Genomic DNA, 27,504 nt, shown 5'->3' on the forward strand with positions numbered 1-27,504 from the left:
CTGAAGCTCAAACAGCTCATTCCAGGCCACTGTGTCAGATTTTCTTCTCAATTCTGCCAAGCTGCCATGAGGTGGTGTGAAACGTCTTGCCAAGCTTAATTTTGCTCTTTTCAGTTTTTTTCTACATCGAGGAGCAGCACACTCCATAATGACGCATTCTCCATCTTCATGAGAAATGACACAAAGGTTAGAAAAGATGTTTTAATCTATCTGAACACTGATTACAGAGGGAACCTCATCAATCACGAGTAAATTTACCAGGTGCAGAACTCAGACTGCTGCAGTGGTTGTTGCAGATATATTTGTTGCTCTAGTTGTCGCACAACTTCTTGTGCTTCTTGTTGAAGAAATGCTTCACATAATTGTCCAAATTCTGAGGAACACAAACTCAGGGGCTCACTCAAACGTCTGGGGGGACTACTGAAGTCACTAAATGTAAGGGGAAAGAGCAACTGAGAAGAGAAAGCAGGGACAGCTGCCATTATGCTGGAAGGAGGAGGAGGTGGCAGGGGAGTCGTGAACATGGACCTTGTAGATGCAAGAGGAGTAGAATCAGGAGGACCTGCAAACTGTATGACACGTGCACTGCTGATCTCACTGGCATGAAAAATGGGAGGTCTTTCACCCATAGAGCAAGTATTTTGCACACTGGCACCAACAGTAGGAAGGATGTCATCTTTGGAGAGAAAGTATATTGATGCAAAAGAAGTAGGATGATGAAGGGAAGGAGGCACTGCGGCAGTACTGTAAAATAAATATTCCATGCTCTTCGAATCCAACCCTGGGCAGCAGCAGACCGCTATACAGTATGTTTAAAAATGTATATTCACTTAATTGTATGATATGCTGTTTACTCAATCAAATTAATGACAATTAATCATACACATATCAACATTTTCTGAAAAAAAGCTCAAAAGTGAAGACATGACTATTGCAGAAGAGTAAATTACTGAATAGACATTACAAAAAGTAACTTCAGTCAATGTATAGTCAGATATTAAATTTTTTTGTTTTGTATTTCAGAATTGGTCTATGGTATTTTTGTATTCCTCATTTCCTTGATTGTTACATTAAGACTGACTTTCAAACTCAGGACTCACTTCAAGCTAATATTTAAATTAATGATTTAATAAAAACGTTTACCGTGACAGTATTCCAACAAAACTGCTGGGACTAGTGGAGTGGAGGAGGGGTTAATGTTGCCTAAATCCTCCCTAAACAACAAGCTCCACCCCTCTGCTGACATGCAGAATCTGAACAGGCCTGTAGTGGATACAAGATTAACACCATAATTTAAAGACATGTTCTGAAATATATTCATGTTTTAACTTCGGACCACAATCAGCTCAATCATGTTTACCTGTCCTGAAGCAGTTGAGAGACAACATGAAACTCAGAGTTTGAGGGGCTTCCCAGAGTGGTCTCACTCACATTTACAATATCTCTGATCAGCTGAAGACGACAGAAGACTTTAAAAGAGTTAAAAGGTCAAATCTACACTCTTGAATTAAAAATTTTAATTCAACAATCTACCAAAATCCTCAAATGTGAAAAAATTTCACTCAGTATTTGTTTGAATTTATTTAAACTAATTATTGTATTACAATTATTAAAAAAAAAAAGTTCTTAATTTGTAATGATCTATTTATATAACTGACAGTCAATAAGAATAATTAGAATTACAAAAAAACTACAAGTAAAACTGTCCAGTAATGAAAATATGAAGAAAAACTGTTTGATTGTCATGAAAATAATATTAGAACAAAATTTGTATGGTCCTAAAGTAGTATAATAAGTTTATACTATAATTGATGTATGTGATACCTGACAAAGCTCTAGTTTCTGAGACACAAGCTTGTCTTTGGAAGGAGGGTCGATTCTGAGGTGCAGACGAGTGTTGACATCCTCCAGCAGGGCTTTGACTTCATCCTCTTTCTCAGTCTTTTGTGCCTGCAGTAACAATCCCTCCACCCTGCTCACCTGCAGCAGCACAGAGCCAATAAACACATCAGAACCGTTAAACACAGCAAATTCCTGTCAGCTTCTTTACTGGCTGTGTGTGATGATCTAAGCTCATTCTCACGTCATTGAGGCTGATTCTGGAGACAGGGACTGTCAGGATGTTATTAAGGGAACCGAGAGCTTCAGTCCAAACCAGCTCCACAAAGACACCAACTTCCTGTGACAATGTGCTGCAGTTCAGCTTCTCCTCCAACAACAGCTGCCAATCAAAGAGTGAGCAATTATTTCACACCCATTAGACACATTATACTTATATGAAATTAATAAAATAGATCTGAACTGTGTTTATAACCTGCTGCAGACTGTAGGATGCCAAGCGCTCAACCTCAGGTGGAAGTGTGAGTGTCTTTGTGAATCCCTCTATCTCCATCTCCTTCATCAGCTGCAGATATGCTTCCACAGCATCTTCAGACGTCATGCAGAACACAAGCTTGTCTTGAACCACTGCTGTCTATAGCGATAGAGAGTCCATCACACTCACCACAAGACAAATTCAGCACCTCCATCACCATCTATGATTCCAAATGATAACATAAGGTTCTATTTTTGGTGCTGTTCAGAGGTTTGCATCTTGGTGTGTAGCATCTGTAAGTCTGTGTCAGTCTCCTGTAGGGTACAATGGGGCTAAAGCCTAAAGGTGCCCCGGGGTAAAGGCGCCTTTGAAATTATTTTCATCTAAACCACTAGATGGCAAAAAGACGTGGCGTAGCACTTTCCAAAACATTCAGTAGCCCCTCACTGCAGAACAAAGGGGTAGGGGTGGAGATGGTAGGTTTAGGGGTGGAGATGGGTAAGTTTAGGGGTGGGGATGGGTGGGTTTAGGGATCAGGGGGTGGAGACGGGTAGGTTTAGGTAAATGTAAGGTGGGAGGAGTTGGATCTAGATTCAACCACGCCCCCTGGATCTTGCGTTCTTCAGTGAGGACCATCTCAAAACATTCGCTTTTCAAGATGCACGTGTATACTTCGCGCGCAGCAGTGCAAAGTTGATTCTTTGCTTACTTTAATATTTTGTTTTTTAAAATGTTGTACATTTAAGTAGCAAATGAGAATCGCTAAAATTAATGCTTATATTTTGAGACAAAGGTCTTCTTTATGATTTTCAGTTTTGTTTTAGATAATTAAAGCAAGTTTTAGTTTTTAGATAACGAAAGAATATGTAAAAGTATGGTATATATTTATATATATATATATATATATATACATACATACATACACATATATGGTATATAGCTACATAAATATGATAACATTTTAATGACAGTATATTTATTGAACAAAAACGAATTCTTTTATTTTTCAAAATAAGCAGAAAATAGTACAAAATCTTTTCACACAAAATCTGTTGCTCCATTATTGTTCAATACAACGTATATATATTTTGTCTGCAATTAGGCCTATACATTTTAGGCGCAGATAATAGCAAATTTTTTCTTAAGGTGGGCCTTTAGCCCCGTTGTACCCTATATGGTAATAATACCATGGTATTACACATGCTTTTCTTTATTTCTTTGCACGATATGGCGCCTCAAATCATTGGATTATATATGTCGCTGCGTTATTTTTAACTACTTTAAATGAACAGTATTAGAGGGTTCAACAACCAAATGTGTGTAAATGTCATTTGAAACCCAACTCTTTTTTACGTATAAACAAGCTCTATAGCTACTCTTAGTTTTTTAAAACCAAAAATAAAGATAGTGGGTAAGAGTAAAAAAATTAACTGGAACCTCTTTGTTGATGACATATGAGATGTTTCCTCCATTCTCCAGTTTATTCTTCTCTTTAAAAGGCAGATTCTTCACATCTAACACCACAGTACAGTTTTCAAACACTGTCATGATGGTTTAGGTTTTAAGAAAATACTGTTAAAGACGTAAATAACTTGCAATGTGAAGTTCAGTAAATGCTTCCTGACTCATACATACAGTAAAGACACGCTCCTAATTCCTCCCTGAGATGAAAACAATAGACGGGCTCCATCCAGTGGTCGAAATGGTCTTTACACAAATTACCACGATTTACTGGACTATTCTGAAGATGTCTTTCATACTTTTCTGGGCCTTGACAGTGTTATTTACTTGGCAGTCAATGGGACAGTCACTAAGCCTTCCGGTTTTCTTCCAAAATATCTTAAATTGTGTTCCGAAGACGAATGAAGCTTTTACGGGTTTGGAACGACAGTGATTAATGACAACATTTTCATTTTGGGGTGGAACCCTTTAAGTTCACAGGCACCACTATCTCTCAGGACCTGAAGTGGGACACTCACATCGACGCTATTGTGAAAAAAGCCCAGTAAAGGCTGTATTTTCTTCTCCAGCTGAGGAAGTTCAACCTGCCACAGGAGCTGCTCACACAGATCTACTCGGCCATCACTGAGTCTGTCCTGTGTTAGTTTGTCTGTAACTGTTTGGTTTGGCTCGTCTACCAAATCAGATATCAAGGCACTACAACGGACAGTCAGGACTGCTGAGAGGATTATTGGTACACCCCTGCCCAACCTCCAATATTTTTACACTTCCAGAGTGAGGAAAAGGGCTGATAAAATTACACTGGACCCCTCACACCCAGCACACTTCTTCAAACTGTTGCCCCCTGGCCGGCGCTACAGAGCACTGAGCACTAAAACAGCCACACACAAGAAGATCGTCCCCAAGTCAAATCCCACCTGAACAACATAAAAAAATGATTGACGTCAGGCTGTTGAATTATTAGAAAAAAAAGCACATTATTATGCAATTATTCCACTTATGGTCACTTGGCCTGTGGCCACATGTCTATGGACAATTCACAGCCATGCTGATATAGAGCGACATCATATGACCACTCATATTTTTTTGTACATTTTATATAAAAATAAATGGTCCGTAATTGTGAATATTGTTATAGTAATAACAAATCCCCTCAAAATACCAGATATATAAAAAACATTACTGAAATTAAATTTAATAAATTAATTTAATTAAAATTAGTGCTGTCAAACCATTAATCACGATTAATCACATCCAAAATAAAAGTTTGTGTACTGTGTATATATAAATACATACCCATGTATGTATATATTAAAGAAAAATGTTAGATTTCTACATTAAATATATTTACATATAATAGAAATTATACAAATATAAACATGTAAATATTTTCAAAATATATCCTGTATGTGTGTGTATTTATATATACATAATAAATATACACAGTTCACACACACATATATTACATAAACACAAACTTTTATTTTGGATGTGATTAATTGCGATTAATTGTTTGACAGCACTAATTAAAATAGAATTATTATTATTATTCAGATCATGGTCTCCAGTCTTGACCACGAACTACACGAGTGTGACACCCAAAGAAACAATACCAGAGGGTTAAAGGTTCAGGGGCAGTATTGCCAGATATTACCAGAAAACTTCACAACTAATCTGATAAAATAAACAACCTCACACACATGCAACTAAAAGTTACTTTAAAATACATACATAACCACCGTTTTTAATCAAACAAGTATAAAATTTATTTTACATTTATCTCTTTTTTTCAAAAACAGCATTATGTACAATATTATACACAGAACTTCCTGCACACAATTTTAGTAGCATTTACTACAGCTATTATCCACTCACAATTGTGTATAAGAATTAGTGTATTAGAAATACAAACAATTGCATATCAGAAAAATTACAGAAAACATTTTGAGTGACATAAAGGTCAAACGTTATTCTTGAAACAGCTTATTTATATTCCAGTGACTAAAAGAACAAGAATGTATAAAAGAATGTACAACTTGCCCAAAGAACTGTTAATCAGGAAAAACATGTAAATAAATAAAACTTAATTTAATGTTTTCAGAGGGGAATAAAATTGGAACATTTTGTCTCCATCCACAAAACAATAACCTAGGCTGAACACTTTGCCTACTGTCTTTAAGTAAAGTTGGACTAAGAGGGGGAAATCTCCTGTATGACCTGGTTTAAAATCTCATCTATGACGTCACAGTCATAGTTCACTTGGTCGAGGTCCAAGGCAGGAACAAAAGTGACCAATAAACGAGCGATGTTGCACCGCAGCTCCCTCAACCTGATGACAGAACAGAGAGAGAGCAGAATCATATGTGTGACTCCTAATGAGCATGTACAGAAAGGCCACGTACGAATTAAAACCTTTGAATCAAGTCAACAAGGCTCTTACTTGGCCGGTGTCACTCCGTTCTCTCCCTCCACAGGTCTTTGACTGCTCTCTCCTTCCTTTTTGATCCCATTCACAAGGTTTGCAGCTGTGCTTGCGTTGCATGTTTGTTCTGAACTGGCGTTACTGTCCTTCAGAATCTCTCGCTCTCTTGCATTGCTCCACTCCTCTCTTTGTTTCCTCAACTCTTCTACTTCCTTTTGCAACTGTTCGCAGCGAGCTTTCTCCTGCTCCAAGCTCTCCAACTTTTGAGTATTCAATTTGTGGGTAGTAAAGAATGAAATAAAGAAAAAAATAAATTGTTTAAGCATGACTCATCAAATAATGGCCATCCCTGCAGAAAAGACAAGCTCCCCATCATACCTCTTAAAGGGAAAGCTCACCTAAAAACTTGTCATTAATTACTCACCCTCATGTCATTCCAAACCTGTAAGACCTTTGTTTATCTTCGGAACACAAATTAAGATATGAAATCTGAGCGCTTTCTTACCAGAGGAAAGCACGGGAGAACAATTGGTTAAAAAAAAAATAGGTTTTTTTTTTTCTGCGCACAAAAAGGATTCTCGTAGCTTCATAATCACGGTTGAACCACTGATGTCACATGGACTATTTTGTCGATGTTCTTGGTATCTTTCTGGGCCTTGAACGTGGAAGGACCCTTTCTGTCTATGGAGGGTCAAAAAGCTCTCGGATGTCATCAAAATTATCTTAATTTGTGAACAAAGATGAACGAAGGTCTTACGGGTTTGGAACAACATGAGGGAGAGTAATTTCATTTTTGGGTGAACTATCCCTTTAACTAGTCTTACGTAGCCAGACCTTCAGACTGACTGCATCAGCTGTTCAGCCAACAGTCTGTGGGTGTGACGTCTGAGGCTGAGACTTAACTAGCAAGGCTTTCATGGTCAGTCAGCTTCACTAGTATCATAGATTTTTTTTTTTTTTGGTGAACTAACCTTTAAAAGCATTAAAATTGTACTAAGCTGGCTTGAAATTCATTCTGGTCTTTTCAGTAGAGACAACTGTCATTTCTTATTAGTTACATTAATTTAGAGAGTCAAAACTACTAGTTTCTCACCTTAATTTTCAGTTCATTGCATTCAGCGTTGCGACTGTCCAGCTCTCTTAGAAGAAAGTCCACTTGAAGAGCCACTTCATCATCTACATTTTCACAAATGCTCTTTGTTGATGAGTGTTCCTCCTTCTTAGCCTCATCCTGTGCCTTCAACAACACCTCCTGTTTCGCTTTTAGCTCATCCCTCTCTTGTGTAAGCTCGTTGATGGACTGGGTGGCCTGCAAGTAGAGAGTCTTATAGTGTTGTTCCTCTGATGGATCTGTCTGGATGCTCTGATGGCGGCAGTCCTTCTTTATGGCGAGTTTCAAAAGTTTGATTTCTTTCTCCCGAGCTTGCTTTCTGAATTCATCTCTCTCCCGGGCTGTGGCGTCTAGGAGATCTAGCAGGTTATCCTGTTGCTTCTGTGCTTCATGTGATGGCATAAGGTCTATTTCTATGTTAGAAAAAAGTGAGGTCGTTGAAGTTGATGTCATACCTTCCTGGTTTTCTACATATGACTTTGCATGTTGTTCAAAACTAATCTTATTCTCCTTTGGTATCTCCTCTATTTCTTCATGACTTGGTCTGGAAACTTCTACGCTACTACATCTCTCTATCTCCATGGGGCCTTCGATTTCTGAATTGTTACTTTTCCTGCTTTCCACCTTAGTAGCGCTCTGTTCCATCCTGCTCACATCATTCTCAGTCTCTTCCTTCTTGATCTCACCTTCTTCCTTTCTTATCTGCTCGTCTTTCTCCGCTTTGACAATGAAACGCTCTGTTTGGGTTGTTATGCTTGTTTGGCCGCTGGAAGTCGATGCCTCCACTGTTTCCTTTCCAGTGTTTTCAGTTTCCATGGAAGCTTGATCACTGCACTCCATATATAATTCTGGTGCATCTTCGCTGGTCTTTTTTTCCATCTTCACCTTAGAAAGGTCAAAGGTTTTGGGTCTTGGCGTGCTGTGGGTCTCATCAATAACAACATCATCGTTGTCACTGCTCTCTACATTGTTTTCATTAACTTTATCGCCATCATCGTCTGCGATCGCCAAAGGTGAGGTTATGCAATCTGATGTAGCTGCGGATGTTGATGGACCATCTGGTGTGTTGCTACCATAGTCATGTAATGTTCTTGCTCTTTTTACAGTTTGGCTCGGGGATAAACCAAGACTTCTCTTTGCTCTGTAGGAGACAGGTTTGAAATCATGTTGTGTGCAAAAACAGAATTAAGAGAGAATAAATGGCAATAATGTGTAAAAAAAAAAGAGAGAAAGGAAGAATGAATATGATGTACCTTTTAGGAGTGGAGAGGGACATGACATTTGAAATCACTGGCATGCTGTCCGAGGGGCTAGAAGCTGTTCAAACACAAAATATTAATAAAATAATTTAGATTCTGGATCAAATAAAAATGCACACTCAATTTGGCCTCACCAGACTGTGAAAGGGTCATTGAATTGAAAGGGCTCATTGCTGTCAAAGATGCTGTAGGTGATCTGGGTGAGGAATGGCCCTAGGGGGGAAAAAAAGGGAAGACCAAGACTTCAATATGTTCTGGGAACATATAATTGCTTAACTAAGCTTTGGTAAAAAAAAAAAAAAGCAAAAACTTACTTTTTGGTACAGTTGACGCACAAGGTCAACTTTCCTTTTCAGATTCTCCTTCTGGTGAAACGGCACTGCATTTTTCTGCTGTTCCTGCCTCAACCTGGTTTCTTCCATCTAATTACAAACAAGAGGAAAGACATCTGACTAACAAGCAACACCACCGCTGGATGTAGAAATCCAGAAAGATTACCCGAGAAGATATTACCTGAGTTCTTTGCTGTTCCTGCTGTCTTTTTCGGTTTCTCTCACTGTGGAAACATAAAGTACATCAGTGTCAGACTATATCACCTCTGGACACCTGGTATATAAGATCCATTTTCTTAATCTTATCACTGGCTTATATTAAAGGGTTACTCCAACCCAAAATGAAAATTTTGTCATTAATCACTTACCCGCCCATGTTTTTCCAAACATGTAAAAGCTTCGTTTGTAAACACAATTTAAGATATTTTGGATGAAAACCGGAAGGCTTGTGACTGTTCCATTGACTGCCAAGTAAATACTGTCCAGGCCCAGAAATGTATGAAAGACCTCGCAGTGTTTCCCATACATTGACTTATTTGTGGCCGGCCGCCACAATATCAAAACTGACTGCCACAAATAGATTTTCCTAAAGGCTTTGATTTCATTGAATAAACATGAGCACTGCACGTTTAAAAATCAAAATCCAGCACGGGTGTTTTTATATCACTGTATTTCATAAGAAATCCGACTGTCTTCAGAAAATTTTCGATGTCATTTTCATATTATCTTGCATGTAATGTCTGATAAGCCAAGTAGGGCTCGCTGCAGCCCACAAGATCCATGGGGCGTGGTTGGATCCACATCTAGGGGGTGGAGATTGGTAGGTTTAGGGATCAGGGGGTATATGTAAGGTGGATCTTGTGTTCTGCAGCGAGGCGCTCCTCGATAAAGCAGCGTTTGTGAGTGGGGTGCTGCTTTGTGTACAGCGTTACCGGGGAATCCTCTATTTCTTGCACTCTAAAAGCACCTCCTGCTGGCATAGAATGAATTTGCATAATGTATATATGGGGGCGGGGGATTGCTGCCACAAATAGAGTGTAAGGCTGTGGGAAACTGCCTCGTCATTGTTATTTTTGTTTTCTCTGTATACAAAAAGTATTCTCGTAGCTTCATAACATTATGGTTGAACCACTGATGGCAGATGGACTATTCTGATGATGTCTTTCATACTTTTCTAGGCCTTGACAGTGTTATTTACTTGGCAGTCAATGGGACTTTCACAACCCTCCAGGTTTTCATCCAAAATATATTAAATTGTTTTCTGAAGACAAACGAAGCTTTTACGGGTTTGGAACGACATGGGGGTAACTGATTAATGACACAATTTTCATTTTGGGGTGGAGTAACCCTTTAATAATTTTTTGGGTAATACAAGTCATTCATATTCGGATAAAATTAATAAACAGTTGTAACACATTTTTTTCACTCACTACTGTTTGTATGTTTTCAGGCAGTCTGAAGTTTCATCTTCAGAATCTTCAGGTTCTTCTGATTCTTCACATCGCCTGGATGTAGAAAGAACAGTTGTTTGAGCTACGACCTGTTTAGAGATTTGCACGAACATACACAATCACATATGCTGATAAATATCACTGATATCTAATCTACATTGCATGTTTAGGCAAATGATACTGTACATTGCTCAAATGCACTGAAATAATTTTTTGTGTTTTTACACATCATGTCTGTTCAAAGATGCGACCCCATGAGGAGAAAAAAAGGTAAGATGGTCACAGGTTGCTTTACTATATTAGCGTCCATACCAATGGATGATAATGTTCTGTTTATTATAATAAAAACCCATAACCAAACAATATTTACCAATTAAATATAATACAATGTAGTATACTACAGTTACATAAATATAAAAACTTTACGGTGTAATTAAAACCATGGGTGTAATTAAATAAATTATGATGATTAAGTAATTGTTATTTCATGAAACAAAATATTTTTCCTAATGTTAAAAAGTCTAAGTGCATTCCTAAATGTTAACAATTCAGTCTCTCATTTGACCAGTAAATATTCTCTAAAATAATAACATCCACTTAAAAACATCAACAACTAAAAATAGCAAGTACCATATCATAGCCTAGCTATAAAACAAAAGGTTACTGATGATTTTGAATTTTTTTTTCTCCCGTGCTCAATTCAGCAATCATTAAAAGGACACAGGGCCCGTCCAAATACCCACACTTGTGGTTTTGGCCACCTGAGAGCACGTGCACACAACAGGAAGTAAGTGTGCAAGACTGTCCCAGGTCTTAGAAACGATAAAGCACAGTGCCCTTAACGCACACTAAATCCACACTGCTTCAGAGCGGTATTCGAGGCTAAGCGTATCCCGTCTGTTACGGATCTGCCGGCCCTGCTCACTCCCCGATCACGGCACACGCCCTCACCTGGTTTCACCAGAATACTAATTGATCACACGCACCTGCACATCGTTTAACCACTTATCACCAAAGCCATAAAGACACACACCTCACAGCACCTCATTGTACGGTCTCGTTCGTACGAAGAGGACTGCTAATGATACCACAGCGAATTACCTGCTTGTATACTTACCTCAGGTGTTCTCTCCAAGTGTGTGTTCTCCAGTGTTTCCCAGTCTGTCTGCTCCTGTGTTCAGTTCAAGAAACCGTCGGGTGAGGTGTGTGTTCATATCCTTGCTCCAAGAATTCCTGTCAAGCCGTAGGCTATATTTCAAGTTACCGTCTTGAACTGGTCTATTGAATTACTACTCACCTCATTCTGGATCCATCTGCTCTGCTGTTGTTGAATAAATATCTGTTATTTAACCTATTTCTCTGTTTGAGTCCTGCTTTCCGTAACAGAATACCGGACCCATACCGACTACAGCGACATGAGCTCCACACTTGATCCTGCCACAGTCCTACGATTTTGGAAAATTATCTAATTGGGTTTTTTTTTTTTTTTTTTAAAGCTTTTTATATTCTGTATTATTCAATAAAGACAAGTAATAAATCATTGTATAGTATGCAGTTTTGGGCACGTTACTTTAAAAAAAGTAATTGGTTATATTACTTCTCACAAACAGTAACTGAGTTACATCATTATAAAAGAAACTAATTACCAGGCAATACTTTAAAAAAAAAAAAAATGTTCATATGTCAAATAACTTGGATGCCCCCAATATTAAATATATTAAATGAATGAAATAGTCACTAAATTGAATCAATTATTATTATAAAACATTGCACACTAATCTACACTATTTTAATGTTTCTGTGGGACAATGTGAGAGACGCCTATTAAATTCAATTGGTTATTGTAAATATTATCAACCCTCTATCTACACCTTGGCAATAGAATCTCCATTGGTTTATAAATGGTTTATAAATATCTCACTTAGCATCAGTCAGTCAAACATTATATGATATTATGATAATTTAGCATTAAATGATGATAGAACTTTAGTAATTAGAATAACCATGTATGAATGCATATGTCATGTTGACTGAACTTAGGTCTGGTTATTGTTTGCCATTTTAGTGTTTCTATAAAAAAAAAAAAAAGGAAAAAAAACTACAAATAATACTGATAAGATAAAACTACTACGAATTCTACTACTAATAAGAACAATATAAAACGGACTAAGGATTATTGAGCTGCTGGGTTCATGAATATTAATCAGGTTGTCTGCGTTCGCTTGAACTGATCCGCAAACTGCGGACTTGGCAACATAGTGTGCCAACTTGATGCTTCTTCTGAAGACTGCTTAGATATGTTCGACTTGAAGCAGCGCAGCTGGACCGATCGGTGTGTGTCATCAAATACTGCGAGAGCTATAAGAGAGCGGATGTCTCCTTATGCTTTCTCTCGCTGTACTTTGATGTCATACACCGATAGGTCTTCAAGTCGAATACCTCTTTGCTCTCGCGTGTCAAGTGAAAATGTAATCGCAGCCTCTGCGGTTGAAAAATTTCGTTTTTTTCATATAGCGATATTATCCCAATTGCAATTAATCGCTCAACCCTTGTCTCAGCGCACTCAAACTGGTTTATTGAATTACTACTCACCTCATTCTGGATCCATCTGCTCTGCTGTTGTTAAATAAATATCAGCTATTTCTCTGTTTGAGTCCTGCTTTCCGTAACACCGTCATACAATTTATTTCCAGAACATGTTGCGAGACTTTTTGCTCAGATCTATGGAGGACCAAACCTGCATAAATTAAATATGAATAAATGAATAAATAAATATTAATGAATAAATAGATAAATAAATGTGATAATAGGAAAATAAATGAATAAACAACTTGATAAAATAAATGATTAATTTGTGATAAAATAAATGATTAATTTGTAATAAAATAAACCCCCCCCTTAATTTATTTTCTGCTTTTAGACATTTATACATTTAAACATTTTTTTAACTTTTAATTTTTAAATGTATTTTTATTATTTATACATTTATTTTGAGATTTATTTGTATATTTATGCATTAATGTTTTTTTAGAATGATTTATTCCCACATGTATTTATTTTTAGATTTATTTATTTATTTTTACTTTTCCGTGTGTAACATGGAAATGAGGAAGGTCCTTGTGTAGCTTCAGTGCATCATTGGTTGAGAGCTCACGCGTCGCCTCATCAGGCCAGCTAAACGATAGAGATGAGAGTTTTCAAAGAAAATGGCAGCAAGTAGTAATTTGTTGTCCAGTTTGCTACAGGATGTGGCAGATCAGCTGGAGAGTTGTAAGTTATTTTCACAGAACGTTATTCGCTTTTGTGCCGAAATATTTAAAATATTTTCCAGAAATAAAAAAAGTTTAAAAATGTATAAATGTCTAAAAGAATTTATTTTATTACAAATTAATCATATTTATCTTATCAAGTCGTTTATTCATTTATTTATTTTCCTATTACATTAATTTATCTATTTATTCATTAATATTTATTTATTAATTCATTTATTCATATTTAATTTATGCAGGTTTGGTCCTCCATACAGATCCCATGAGATGTCACAAACCATCCCAGTGCAAGTTAAATATTATTGTCTATCCATATTGGTGGATGAAAAATAAAACTGCAAGTCATTTGTAAAATATATATACAGGTCCTTTTCAAAGAATTTGCATATTGTGATAAAGTTCATTATTTTCTGTAATGTACTGATAAACATTAGACTTTCATATATTTTAGATTCATTACAACACAACTGAAGTAGTTCAAGCCTTTTTTTGTTTTAATATTGATGATTTTGGCATACAGCTCATGAAAACCCAAAATTCCTATCTCAAAAAATTAGCATATCATGAAAAGGTTCTCTAAACGAGCTATTAACCTAATCATCTGAATCAACTAATTAACTCTAAACACCTGCAAAAGATTCCTGAGGCTTTTAAAAACTCCCAGCCTGGTTCATTACTCAAAACCGCAATCATGGGTAAGACTGCCGACCTGACTGCTGTCCAGAAGGCCATCATTGACACCCTCAAGCAAGAGGGTAAGACACAGAAAGAAATTTCTGAACGAATAGGCTGTTCCCAGAGTGCTGTATCAAGGCACCTCAGTGGGAAGTCTGTGGGAAGGAAAAAGTGTGGCAGAAAACGCAGCACAACGAGAAAAGGTGACCGGACCCTGAGGAAGATTGTGGAGAAGGACCGATTCCAGACCTTGGGGGACCTGCGGAAGCAGTGGACTGAGTCTGGAGTAGAAACATCCAGAGCCACCGTGTACAGGCGTGTGCAGGAAATGGGCTACAGGTGCCGCATTCCCCAGGTCAAGCCACTTTTGAACCAGAAACAGCGGCAGAAGCGCCTGACCTGGGCTACAGAGAAGCAGCACTGGACTGTTGCTCAGTGGTCCAAAGTACTTTTTTCGGATGAAAGCAAATTTTGCATGTCATTCGGAAATCAAGGTGCCAGAGTCTGGAGGAAGACTGGGGAGAGGGAAATGCCAAAATGCCTGAAGTCCAGTGTCAAGTACCCACAGTCGGTGATGCTGGTGTTGGTCCACTGTGTTTTATCAAGGGCAGGGTCAATGCAGCTAGCTATCAGGAGATTTTGGAGCACTTCATGCTTCCATCTGCTGAAAAGCTTTATGGAGATGAAGATTTCATTTTTCAGCACGACCTGGCACCTGCTCACAGTGCCAAAACCACTGGTAAATGGTTTACTGACCATGGTATTACTGTGCTCAATTGGCCTGCCAACTCTCCTGACCTGAACCCCATAGAGAATCTGTGGGATATTGTGAAGAGAAAGTTGAGAGACGCAAGACCCAACACTCTGGATGAGCTTAAGGCCGCTATCGAAGCATCCTGGGCCTCCATAACACCTCAGCAGTGCCACAGGCTGATTGCCTCCATGCCACGCCGCATTGAAGCAGTCATTTCTGCAAAAGGATTCCCGACCAAGTATTGAGTGCATAACTGAACATAATTATTTGAAGGTTGACTTTTTTTTTTTGTATTAAAAACTTAAAAATAAATATTTTATTGGTCGGATGAAATATGCTAATTTTTTGAGATAGGAATTTTGGGTTTTCATGAGCTGTATGCCAAAATCATCAATATTAAAACAATAAAAGGCTTGAACTACTTCAGTTGTGTTGTAATGAATCTAAAATATATGAAAGTCTAATGTTTATCAGTACATTACAGAAAATAATGAACTTTATCACAATATGCTAATTTTTTGAAAAGGACCTGTATATATTTTTTCAGATAGTATATATATATTTGTCTTAACAGATAGTTAAGACAGCTAGCGCATAGTACATTTTTGTCATATCAATTTCACGGCATGTACCCACAGTCACCAGACTACATCTTGCCTTTTTACAGAGCCTTGGACTGTCACAGAGACATGTGATTTCTCAGAACATCCATTTCAATGATATCGCTTCTTAAACAGCTTACAACTGCTTTAACTGTAGGTTAAAAGTCACTACTCTATAATTCTCCAAGGACCTATTCTCCTTTTTCTTGAATCCTGCTGGAGGTAAATCATTTTACAAGCTAAACAATGAAAAGTCAGATTAAACTAACCTGAACTGGGGGTCTGGATTAAATCGACAGAACCATTTTTCAGGGAGTTTATTCATGTCAATGCCATCTGGAAGTTTCCTCCATTTCAGACAATCATCACACTGAACCCAGGTTTGATCAGGACGCTTCCTTTATGTTAAACAAGGAACAAGGGTTATATATGGAAAAAGAAAGAAACTAAATGTTTTGAAGTTGCATGTGAGTGTATACTAACGGGATATCCTCCATAGGTACTGTAGTGTTTAATCCCTTCTCATGGCGGATTGCTTTCCAATAGTCTTCCAGTTTCACACCCAAAGTGGTCATGGTTTTCCTGCGTGGACAAATAATAAGCAGCTTAGACTGCTATACTATTGATTTCCTGTTTTAGAAAAAACAATTTGCACCTAAAAACTTGTAAAATTAGTTATTAACTCAAATAGAAAAGAGATTGTTCATTTAGTTCAACAGTCCAGTATGAGAACAGAACTTAACAAGGGTTCGAGCAATTCTTGTAATTACCTGAATTGATTGTAACCCTGCCTGCCTCATCAAAAATCAAACGCTGAATTGCAAATGTGCTCACAAAATAAGATATTCATAATTAGTCAAAACAATTGAAATGCAAATATTTGTTATACAGTTAACATCTGAATTTATATAATGTATTTGACCATATATAGTATGCATACGGTCCAGACAGTTCTATATGTACTAACACACGTGTCAAACTCTGCTCCTGGAGGGCCACCTTCCTCCAGAGTTTAGCTCCAACCAACTGCAACACACTTGCTTGGAGGTTTCTAGGACTGTGTTCAAAATCACCCCTTACACCCTCATTCACTATTCCCTACATTAGTCATCTAATATAGTCCAGCTGAAAGAGTGAAAAACGAGTGAGCGAATTCAAGACAGTGAGTGTGTCTCTCTGAGACGAGTAAGAGAATTCAGACACTGAGTGCACTGGAGGTGCAATCACTTTTGCATAGTTTGTGCTTGGTGTTTAATAATCATTTGAAACCAAGCACACTGGCAGCTCCAGTAGTAATTAAAAGATTTATCTCCAATTTGACATTTTTATCTAAAATTCTGGAAAACATTGTTGCGGCTCATGATCATCTCTCAGTGAATAACCTATACAAACGATTTCAATCAGGTTTTCGTTCCTATCATAGTACTGAGGTTGCCCTGTCAAAATTTCTAATGACTTTTTGGTAGCGTCTGACTCAGGAGTCAGGACTATATCTATATTCATTCCTCTTTATTTTTGATTCATCTCTCTGGTCATACTCAATTTGTTCAACTAGGCCAGTTTAACTCGAAGTCATCACATATTACTACAGGTGTGCCACAGGGATCAGTTCTGGGCCCTTTATTATTTATAATTTATTTACTGACACTTGGAAGCATTTTTAGGGAATATGGTATTCATTTTCACTGTTGCACCAATGACTCCAAGCTTATCCTCAAAACCTACTTCTGAACTTCCTTCATCCTCTCTTTTTAACTGTTTGGCTGAAGTTAAAGCTTGGTTTTTAAAATAATTTTCTTAAACTTTACAGTAGTAAAACAAATACTTCTTGTAGATAAAAAAAAAAAAAAATTGGTCAAAGACCAGTGGGTTTCTCTGTGCATGAATGTATTTACAATTGCTTTTTCAACGCAGGTTAAGAGCTTGGGTGTTCTCCTCAACAATACTTCTTTTAATCTTTGAAGCAATACTTTTAATTTTAATCTTTCAATACATTTAATCTTTTGAAGCATATATTAACAAGGATACAAGGATTTTAGCTATGCTGCTCCTCATCTGTGGAACTTGCTTCCAAAGGATATTCGTAATAGTGACTCTCTCCCTATTTTTATATTTAGTTTGAAAATGCATCTTTTTAAGCAGGCATACCGGTGATTTTTTATGTCTCATGATGTTGTAAAGATTTTAATGCTGGCTTTGAATTTTATTGTTGCTTGTTAATTGTTTTACATGTTTTATTTGCATGTAAGGTCTCCTTTTAGTGTCACATAAGACACCTATAAATAAGATGCATTATTATTATTATTTTGAACTCTGTCATGGAAACTAGCATGTATAAACCTTAATTAAACCGTTTAACAATCAATTAAAAATAAATTTTATAACTGTATGATATTACGCAGTACCTACATTGGACAAGCTGTTTGAAAAAGTGGATGGATGTATGATTTAGCTGCATACACCGTCTTTTGGCGAGACATGGGTATTCATTCTGCCCGACCCTCACAGTGCATTATGGTTATTCTCTAGCCATTGAGTGTACATTGGTTATACACTCCTTATTGAATAAGTGCACTCAACATCCACTATGGTTTCGGACACCACTACACATGACTATTCCCTTAAATAGTGCCCTATTTAAGGTTATAGGAAGTGATTTCGGACACAGCCTAGCATTACTAAAGACTTTGTTTAGCTGGATCAGGTGTGCTTAATTAGGGTTGGAGCTAAAATCTGCAGGACAGTGGCCCTCCAGAAGCTGAGTATGACACCCCTGCACTAACAGAAAACAATAATTGTAAACTTACTTAAATTGTTCTAAACTAACATTACAATCCACCTGTACAGTATTACTCTCACCTGTACTCTTCTGTGTAGTCAAAGTCCTGCTTGTTGTGTGTTGGCTTAAGGAAGTTGCACTCAATCACTGCAATGACTCCCACTCCTTTTTCATTTGCCTAATTGCAAAATCAAGATTGAAATTGCATTCAGATACTCCAAATAGTAAAAATAATAAACTATAAAACATTACATTGTCAAACTTAAGTACGTGGAAAAGGGGGTGTTTAGGCACAAAAAATTCAATTAATAAATGTAAATAATTACCTTGGTTTGACATCCAACACGTTCATAGGCTTTGATGAGTCTGTTTTTATGGTACATCATGACTCCATAATGGTCTTTGCTCTTGGTGTTGTAGCCAAATATGATGGGAATGCTTTCTCTCTGAGAAGAAAATACTTAAGGAAATTTCTGTATATAATGTATGTATTCAGTGAGTTGGTGAAATTCATAAAATAAAACCCTGGGTTTATGTCAATTTGCTTTCATGTTCAAAAAAACTCATTATTCTGACTTTCTTTAAAAAGTAAACACCTATTTTTCCAATAACTAAATTATTTACTAAATTACACAGTTATGAGGTTTTCTTTGGGAAGCAGGAAATCACATCTTGCTCCTATATGATTGGTTGGATACATTTAGAAAGTTGGGTTTGTATTTATCCTTGACAATGCTTGCCAGGCTTTTAGAGATCAGTTGGGTTTTCACTTTCTGCCCACGGATGATAATCTGCATTCTGGGCTTCAAGTATAGGATACTACAGTATGCCTACAAAAAAATAACACAAATACAGACACATACAGTATTACTGTTATGTTCTGTGAACTGTAATGCGTAATGAAGGAGACACAACGATAATACAATATGCAGACTGCAATGTGTTAGACCTTCTCAGCATTGGAGGGTGAAGTACTCACCTGCAGAGAGAAGTCACTCTCTGGGCTTGACTGAAACGAGTGAGACGGTTGCTTGTATTTCTCCTTTTCACTCTCATATACTTCAGATGGAATCTGGATGTCGTAGCGGTCTGTGTCAAAGTCAAACTCAGATTTATCTGTGGATGTTCTGTAGCAGAAAAAAAAACATCTCCTGAAACATTTAATCTATCCATTTCTGGGCCTGGTAGCTCAAGAGAATGGCAATAGCAACACCAAGCACTGCTCTGATCTACAATATAAGCAGATCTTTTGATTCTCACTTGCGGAGGTTCCAGATGATGATTCGTGTTCCTGTGGACTCGGTGTCATAGTGTGCATTGATGGCATTGAGCTCACAGAGAAGCTCTGCCTCCGTCTGGAACAGAGAGTAGTGCAGGATATCTTGAAGACTTGCAGCGTGTTGCGACTCAGGTTGGAGTGAGAGGAAGGGTCAAGGTTACAGACATCTAATTGAGAATATAAATGTATGCTGAAACTCTTAAAAACAACTTATTATTGAAACTCACTCGACTATAAGAGCTTACAATAAAATGCAAACAGAAATCTGTTACTGGACTCTTAATATATGTAATATATCTCTAATACCCTCTTCATCTCTTATATCATGACAAATATTCTATTATATCCTATGTAGTCCATTAATTTAGGCCTACTCTTGTCTTAGCTTATTTAGAAGGTAAGGATATATGACTGCCCGATGCGTCTGAATGAGACAATGGGTACAATGACATTCTCTGCATGTATTTCCTGAAGATACGTCTGGGACAGAAGGCCCACACACATGGACTCTCCATTCTTGGAAAACACAATGGTGTCCTTTCCTAAGCGCATGGAACCAGACTTGAATCCATTGCCGTAAAGGCCCACCGGCACATGGCCATTTATAGTCTCCTTGTCACTGAAGCCAAAACTGAGATGGAGAGGAACACATATGTTATATAGTAAAACTTTTTAATATTAAATTGAATTACTTTATTTTTACTGTTTTATTTATTTTTTCAAACAAATGCAGCAAGAGACCTACAAATGTTTTAAAATAATACCAAACAATGGTAAGTCTACATATACACAAAAGCATTCTTTTTTAAATAAATACTGTACTTCAAACTTTCTATTCATCAAAGAATCCTGAGAAAAGACAGTTTTTTCCACACTTCGTTAACAATTAACTATGATAATAAGAAGGGGCTCTTAAGTACCAAATCAGCATATTAGAATGATTTATTAAGGATCTGGTTTGTGTTCTCACCCACCTGAGCATTTTGTACATCTTATCGTAATTCATTCCTGCTCCATTATCCATGAAAATTAGACAGTCTTGACCTCTGATTGCTGTCCTATCAATCCAAAACTGTTTGGCACTCACATCTGGGTCATAAGCATTGTCTGAGGTAGGAAAGATACATTTAAAATATTATCAGATTGCACATATTTATTCGACTTTGAGTGGCTCTCTAGATCGGATGCAATAAAATTACTCACATAATCCATTACACACAGTCAGCCGGCATTGGCAATATAAGCAGGGATATGTTTACGTGGGGAAACTAGATTACAAGTTCATAGTAATCTAACCCTTGTGGGCACACATCCATTGTTCCAAACTGCTAAACACATATTATCACAATGAGCAATATCAGAAGATATCGATAGTTCCGCTCACCTATCAGCTCTGCAATAGCACTGAAGGGCCAGGTGTGGCTGGTGGAGTTGGTGTGAAGGAATTTTGGATTAAGCTATAAAAGGATCAAAGACACAGTAACCTTTAAGTAAAACACTAAAAATATATGACAATTTTTTCTTCAAATTATCGATTTGCGGGTTTAAATGTAACAGGCATTATTTGTTTGTCCTCGATTTTGGCTTGATTTAAAATTCTTTAGTTTGGAGTGTTAAAAGAACCTAAGTTTTATTTCATTATTTATAATACATTTTATGAGGGTATTTTTTTTATCATGATCTTTCCTTAAAACCCTTCATATTTATCATATAACATTTTAATGAGTCTTGTTCAAAGCTAATATAGACAGAAGAGAAGACCGAAGTAAAAACTGACTTTTTTTATTAAAAACATTTACTAATGATGCATAAACCTTTTACGAGTGGCCCGTCATAAGCTTTGAGGTTATTGTTATGTGTTGATAAGGTACATATCAGAATCCCTACTTTTTTACTATCATTTCTAATACCAGATTCCCAAGGTGGGCCAGGCTTTTGACAAAGTGAAAGGTGATATTCAAGGGTGTTTTTTTTCAACATGAAGATTTTACGCAAAACAAAAAGAAGAATTTACACAGAATATTTAATTTGAAAATCACCTAGGACACAAAGTCCTTTGAAATTGTCTATTTAAAGAGTTATAACTGACACCGGGGTCTGACAGATATTGTACTGGACCAACCCTCTACAATGCGAGTAAATCACTCGAATATGCGACTAATCTTCACTCTGGGCGACTAAATGATGTGTAATATTACTATGATTACCACAAATTACTATGAGCATTAAAATCACCACACCATACTATGTTAATATTACCCTCTCCTCCAATATTTTTCAACAGATGTTTATTTAATCTTTTACACGGATTATAAAAATGGATAAATCTTATATTCTGATTATCAGTTCTTACGTCAATCACTACTGATTCATATTCATCATTCACTTTAACTTCACTATATGCTACTCCTAATTTAATGAATGTTATTACTCCCCCTCCATTTCCTTCAATTCTATCTTTGTGTACTGCTTCATATCCTTGAACAACAAACTTTAAATTAGGCTTTAACCACGATTCTTGTACACATATTATTTGAGGTTTAATACGGTGGCCGAGAAGTGCAAAACAAATCACGATTCTGAAAACAAAATAACAAATTACAAATGCAAATCTAAAAAACAATTCGGACGCTCATTTCTCCTTCTCAAATCTGCAACTGTTTCTTCTGCTGCTTCCTTATTTCCTATCATCTGAACCTTCTTAATTGCCTCCGCATGTTAATCCTTCTGTTATCTTAACATTTTGAACCTTCACCACATTTTTCCTGATCTGACAACCTCCATACCCTGCACTATGCTCTCCCCCGCAATTGCAGCATTTAGGTTTCACATCTTCCTCACATTTTCCTTATTCATGATCCCCACCACATTTAGCACAGCGTTGCTTCCCTCTGCAATCTATAGCCACATGTCCATATTTTTCACACTTAAAACACCTTAGCGGGGGTGGAATGTAAGGTCGAACAACATAGCTTATAAATCCTAAAAATACTCTTTCCGGCAATTTTTCTTCATCAAAATGTAACATTACAGAAAGACTGTCCATCCTCTCTTTGTCTCGAGTATATTTCAGCCTCCTCGCATCTATTACTTTTGCTCCTGAAATGCTTGTCTTAATCGTATCTACTGATACATTCGTTGGTATTCCAGTGATAACTCCTTTAATCCATTTCTTTTCTCCCAAAACTTGACTAGAAACCTTTTGCCCTAATATAGTCTTAATCCCTAGAGCAGCCTTTTGTTGTTTACTGTCTTTGCAGAAAATTATAATTTTTCCATCTCGCAACATCTTAGCACTTTCAATATTCCCTGCTATTTCCTTCAGTGACTTAGTCAATTTCAAAGGATTCAAATTACTTGCTTCTTCCGACATAAACTTCACCATTACCTTTAACTCATCCTTTCTTGTTCTTAACTGATGACATTCTCTCTCACTTTCTGTTCCTGATGTTTGGCTCCAATCTTTTTTTCTCTTCCGCTTATCTACTAAAGTTCACTTACTACTTTTGTTCCTTTCATTTCCCCCGCCATCCATGTCCTCCAAATCCAGATCACTTCCGGACTCTACTCCACTTCCGTCCATCTTAGCCTCAGTCACAACCCAGTGTTGCCAACCCCCATACAAGTCTTAACACCCAGGGATCCCTCTAAGAACTGCCGCGCTTTCCGGTAGTGGGAACTAATGCGCAAACGGCAATCTCATTGGCTGGAGCTCACCTATTATCGTCCCTGTTTTGATTTCAGCGAATCAGTTCGAGTGAACGCACACAACCTGATTAATATTCATGAACCCAGCAGCTTGTTAATCCTCAGTGTGTTTTATACTGTTCTTATTAGCAGAATTCATATTATTATTGTCTTATCAGTATTATTGTTAGTTTTTTCCCTTTTTTTTTTTTTTTTTTACAGAAACGCTGAATGACCAAAAAGCACCACCACCAGTCCAAAATTCAGTTAAAATGTCTAGGCATTCATACATGGTTACCAAGTTTTAATTCTAATTACTAAAGTTCTATCATTAAATAATACTTGATTTTCATAATGTCATATTATCATACTTGATTCACTGATGTTAAGAGTGTACTTTCAGATATTTAAAAAGCTGTACCATTTTACAAACATATACAGTAGGCTATACAGGTGCATCTCAATAAATTAGAATGTTGTGAAAAAGTTAATTTTTCCTTGTAAGTTATTTCAAAAAGTGCAACTTTCATATGTTTTAGATTCATTGCAGGTAAAGTAAAACATTTCAAAAGTTTTTTGTTTTAATTTTGATGATTAGAGCTTACAGCTCATGAAAGTCAAAAATCAGTATCTCAAAATATTACAATATTTACATTTGAGTTTCAATTAATGACCATCCATAAATTCCGGGTATCTCTTGTTCTTTGAAACCACAATAATGGGGAAGACTGTTGACTTGGCAATGATCCAGAAGATAAACATTGACGCCCTCCACAAAGAGGGTAAAGTCACAGAGGGTCATTACTGAAAGGTGTGGCTGTTTACGGAGTGCTGTATCAAAGCATATTAAATGCAAAGTTGACTGGAAGGAAGAATTTGGGTAGGAAAAGGTGCACAAGCAACAGGGATGACCGCAAGCTTGAGAATACTGTCAAGCAAAGCCGATTCAAACACTTGTGAGAGCTTCACAAGGAGTGGACTGAAGCTGGAGTCGGTGCATCAAGAGTCACCATGCTCAGACGTCTTCAGGAAAAGGGCTACCAAGCCACTTCTGAAACAGAAACAACGTCAGTGGCGTCTTACCTGGGCTGTGGAGAAAAAGAACTGGACTGTTGCTCAGTGGTCCAAAGTCCTCTTTTCAGATGAAAGTAAATTTTGCATTTAATTTGGAAATCAAGGTCCCAGAGTCTGGAGGAAGAGTGGAGAGGCACAAAATCCACGTTGCTTGAAGTCCAGTGTGAAGTTTCCACAGTCAGTGATGATTTGGGCTGCCATGTTCTTCTCGTTTGGCTCTCTGCGAAGGCGGTCGCATTTTTTCTCTCCCCTCCTCCCCTCCCTTCCCTTCCCTGCTTTGCTCTCTCGTCTCGTCTCGTCTATTGTCTAATACTTGTGAGACTCTCTCTGCACTGCTCTCCAAACTGAAAAATCATGGATTTGATCAACTGGTCTCTCAATGCAATTGACACAATTTTCTCTACGAGAAGTTTAGGTTCGGGGGAACCTGACTGTCCCAGCGGGACGTTCGCAGCTGGATATACGATGGACGCATGGGAAAGATGGCGGGTCGTGTGTCTGGCGGCTCTTTCTGTGGAGGACATTGAAGATATCTACCTATTCGGAACCATGATAACAGGTCTTCTGCTGATTGGATTAGGCTTTGCCCTGGGTTATCGTAAAATTCAGGAAACGGGTACAGCTGTCAAAAGCCTCACTAGGCTGCCCGTTATGATTGAAGCAGTGGGCAGAGCGGTCAGCTCTGAGACTGAGACTATTAACCGCAATATGGAGTCTATCACGGAGAAGCTTTCTGATTTGAAAAGAAAAATTTATGGATTTGGAGACCAGAATGGACAAAGAGAGGTGCCGTGAAAAATGGAATACGGCCACTCGCACCAAGACTAAACAATCTTATCTTCTTTCGGCTCTCAAAACAGCACGGCTTCAGACAAGGTCGTGTTGGGAAACAACCTGGGAAGAGCACTGTAGTTGTGACGCTCTCACATTCCTTCCTTCCCCCTTCCACAGACACCTGCGGATTGTTGACTCTGTCTGGGTTCTGATCAAGGTTGTCTCCATAGCAATGTGCTGTGTCACTATCACATTCTGCGGACTGAGTCAGTTTGATTAGTAAGCCAGCGTGGCAGCTCCACAGGCACACACTCACACACATACACAGATATGCATTCACCTCCTACCCCCGATCCCTCGCCTTCGCTGCTTTGTTCCGCCTGACAATGCGGGTCCGACCGGCGCCGCAAATGGCTGCAGGACCCGGATGGCTGCTTGCCAGAACTGGATTACTACCCTGTTGCAGTCGTGTGACTATGTTGTTGATTGACTATGTGTTTTTTGTTGCTGGGGTGTTTTTTCTGTTCTCACACTGTACTCTCATAAGAATATAGTCTGTGAATTATTTTTTTTCTCCCCCCTCTCCTCATGTCATGCTGTATATTTCCTCACTTCAAAACAAATTCCTCGTATGCGTAAACGTACTTGGCGAATAAAGCTCATTCTGATTCTGATGTCATCTGCTGGTGTTGGTCCACTGTGTTTTCTGAAGTCCACAGTCAACGCAGCCATCTACCAGGAGATTTTAGAGCACTTCATGCTTCCTTCTGCTGACAAGCTTTATGGAGATGCTGATTTCATTTTCCAGCACTACTTGGCACCTGCCCACGCTGCCAAAGGTACCAAAAGCTGGTTCAATGACCATGCTGTTACTGTTCTTGATTGGCCAGCAAACTCGCCTGACCTGAACCCCATGGAGAATCAATGGACTATTGTCAAGAGGAAGATGAGAGACACCAGACCCAACAATGCAGATGACCCGAAGGCCGCTATCAAAGCAACCTGGGCTTCCATACCACCTCAGCTGTGCCACTAACTTTGTTAAATGTGAGCCTAAATCATCACAATTAAAAGAGTTTCACAATTTGAGTTGAATTACTGAAATAAATGAACTTTTCCACGACATTCTAATTTATTGAGATGCACCTGTATATATACACACAGTATATATATATATATATATATATATATATATATATATATATATATATAAAAATACATATCCACACACACACACACACACACACACATATATATATATATATAGGCCTAGTATTATCAGTCTGGCGAGTAAACTAAACAAATGTACTAGCCAATGGCGATTCAATTGCCAAGGTGTCCGTAGAGGGTTGTGGACTATGAAAATACAAAGTTTGAAGAGTGTTAGTTTATCATTCCATTTTGCCCAATTTCAGCCGCTGTTTCTCAGCTTTATTTAAGGGTGAGCTAACTTACAGATCACAATAAAGTGGCTCATCGATTATTAGCGTAAAAAGTTTAAAGACACGCGAACGAATAGGCTACATAACGGAGTTTATCCTGGACTAGGCATTTCTCTTTGACAGAGAAACGAAACTGAAAATAATGTCCGATTTTTGAGCCTTTCTGATAGGACGACGAACACATACGTCACAGCAAAACAAATGCATGATCCTGCCATTAAATTATCATATACCGTTTTCAATATACTGTGAAAATATATGTTGTTCATAGTTAAGAGAAAATACAGTTTATTTAAGATGACCTATAGTTCGTCAGCCCGTCAATGACAAGCTAACAGTGTGAGAAGTTATAACGTGTAAACTTTTCTATATATCTATTACCGTTACATGTCTATTAGCACGGTGTTTACTACCACGCGTTAATTACACATGTCAGACAAAGATATGTAAAGGGTATTAAATATTCATACCGCACTGAGCGGGATTCCTCTCTCCGTTTGCACAGCCATCCTTGATATGAGTAAACCCGCGACGGTACAAAACTTCCAGAGGCATGCTCCGACATCCGGGAGGACTGACGGACAGTATTTTCAGAATAAGAGCTCAAACATTACATTCAATTAATATGAATCATTTGACATAATATCCATAATGTAATTATAACATAATAATTATATTTGCATTTTTTTAATGTATTATCTGTTTATTAGTCTTTCAGTTATTTTTTTATTTTTTACATTTTGTCCATTTTTAATGAAAAAGCACATATCATGTCAAATGAAGTAACTTGATATTTATTATGACTAATAAACATATGAT

General features: G+C 37.6%; 1 protein-coding gene across 2 annotated transcripts; it reads right to left on the bottom strand.

The window, feature by feature from the left end:
- Positions 1 to 5,234: 5,234 nt before the first annotated feature.
- morc3a (MORC family CW-type zinc finger 3a) lies at positions 5,235 to 27,255 on the bottom strand. 2 transcript variants are annotated; one of them, XM_079427051.1, is made up of 20 exons: positions 27,156 to 27,255; positions 21,093 to 21,165; positions 20,683 to 20,815; positions 20,116 to 20,339; positions 19,690 to 19,846; positions 19,409 to 19,556; positions 19,128 to 19,259; positions 18,756 to 18,875; positions 18,510 to 18,607; positions 16,421 to 16,441; positions 16,134 to 16,232; positions 15,920 to 16,048; positions 10,330 to 10,404; positions 9,081 to 9,123; positions 8,882 to 8,989; positions 8,702 to 8,780; positions 8,562 to 8,625; positions 7,291 to 8,449; positions 6,216 to 6,457; positions 5,235 to 6,104 (listed from the first exon to the last, which is right to left on the bottom strand). In XM_079427051.1, the coding sequence occupies exons 1-20, from the start codon at positions 27,192 to 27,194 to the stop codon at positions 5,966 to 5,968; spliced, it is 3,282 nt and encodes a 1,093-aa protein (XP_079283177.1). In that variant the 5' UTR covers positions 27,195 to 27,255; the 3' UTR covers positions 5,235 to 5,965. The 2 variants fall into 2 exon arrangements, with proteins under 2 accessions (XP_079283177.1, XP_079283178.1); XM_079427052.1 differs by lacking the exon at positions 16,421 to 16,441.
- Between the last annotated feature and the right edge of the window lie 249 nt (positions 27,256 to 27,504).

Source organism: Barbus barbus, assembly GCF_936440315.1.
Source record: "Barbus barbus genome assembly, chromosome: 10".
NCBI lineage: Eukaryota > Metazoa > Chordata > Actinopteri > Cypriniformes > Cyprinidae > Barbus > Barbus barbus.

What these genes read in the sequence shown, in the direction of transcription:
- morc3a (XM_079427051.1), bottom strand. Translation starts at nt 27,194, where the DNA reads ATGGCTGTGCAAACGGAGAGAGGAATCCCGCTCAGTGCG. An exon ending in TGCTATTGCAGAGCTGATAG is followed by an intron (nt 20,816 to 21,092) that starts GTGAGCGGAACT and finishes TTCCTACCTCAG; the next exon opens with ACAATGCTTATGACCCAGAT. An exon ending in AATCCAGACCCCCAGTTCAG is followed by an intron (nt 10,405 to 15,919) that starts GTTAGTTTAATC and finishes TTCTACATCCAG; the next exon opens with GCGATGTGAAGAATCAGAAG.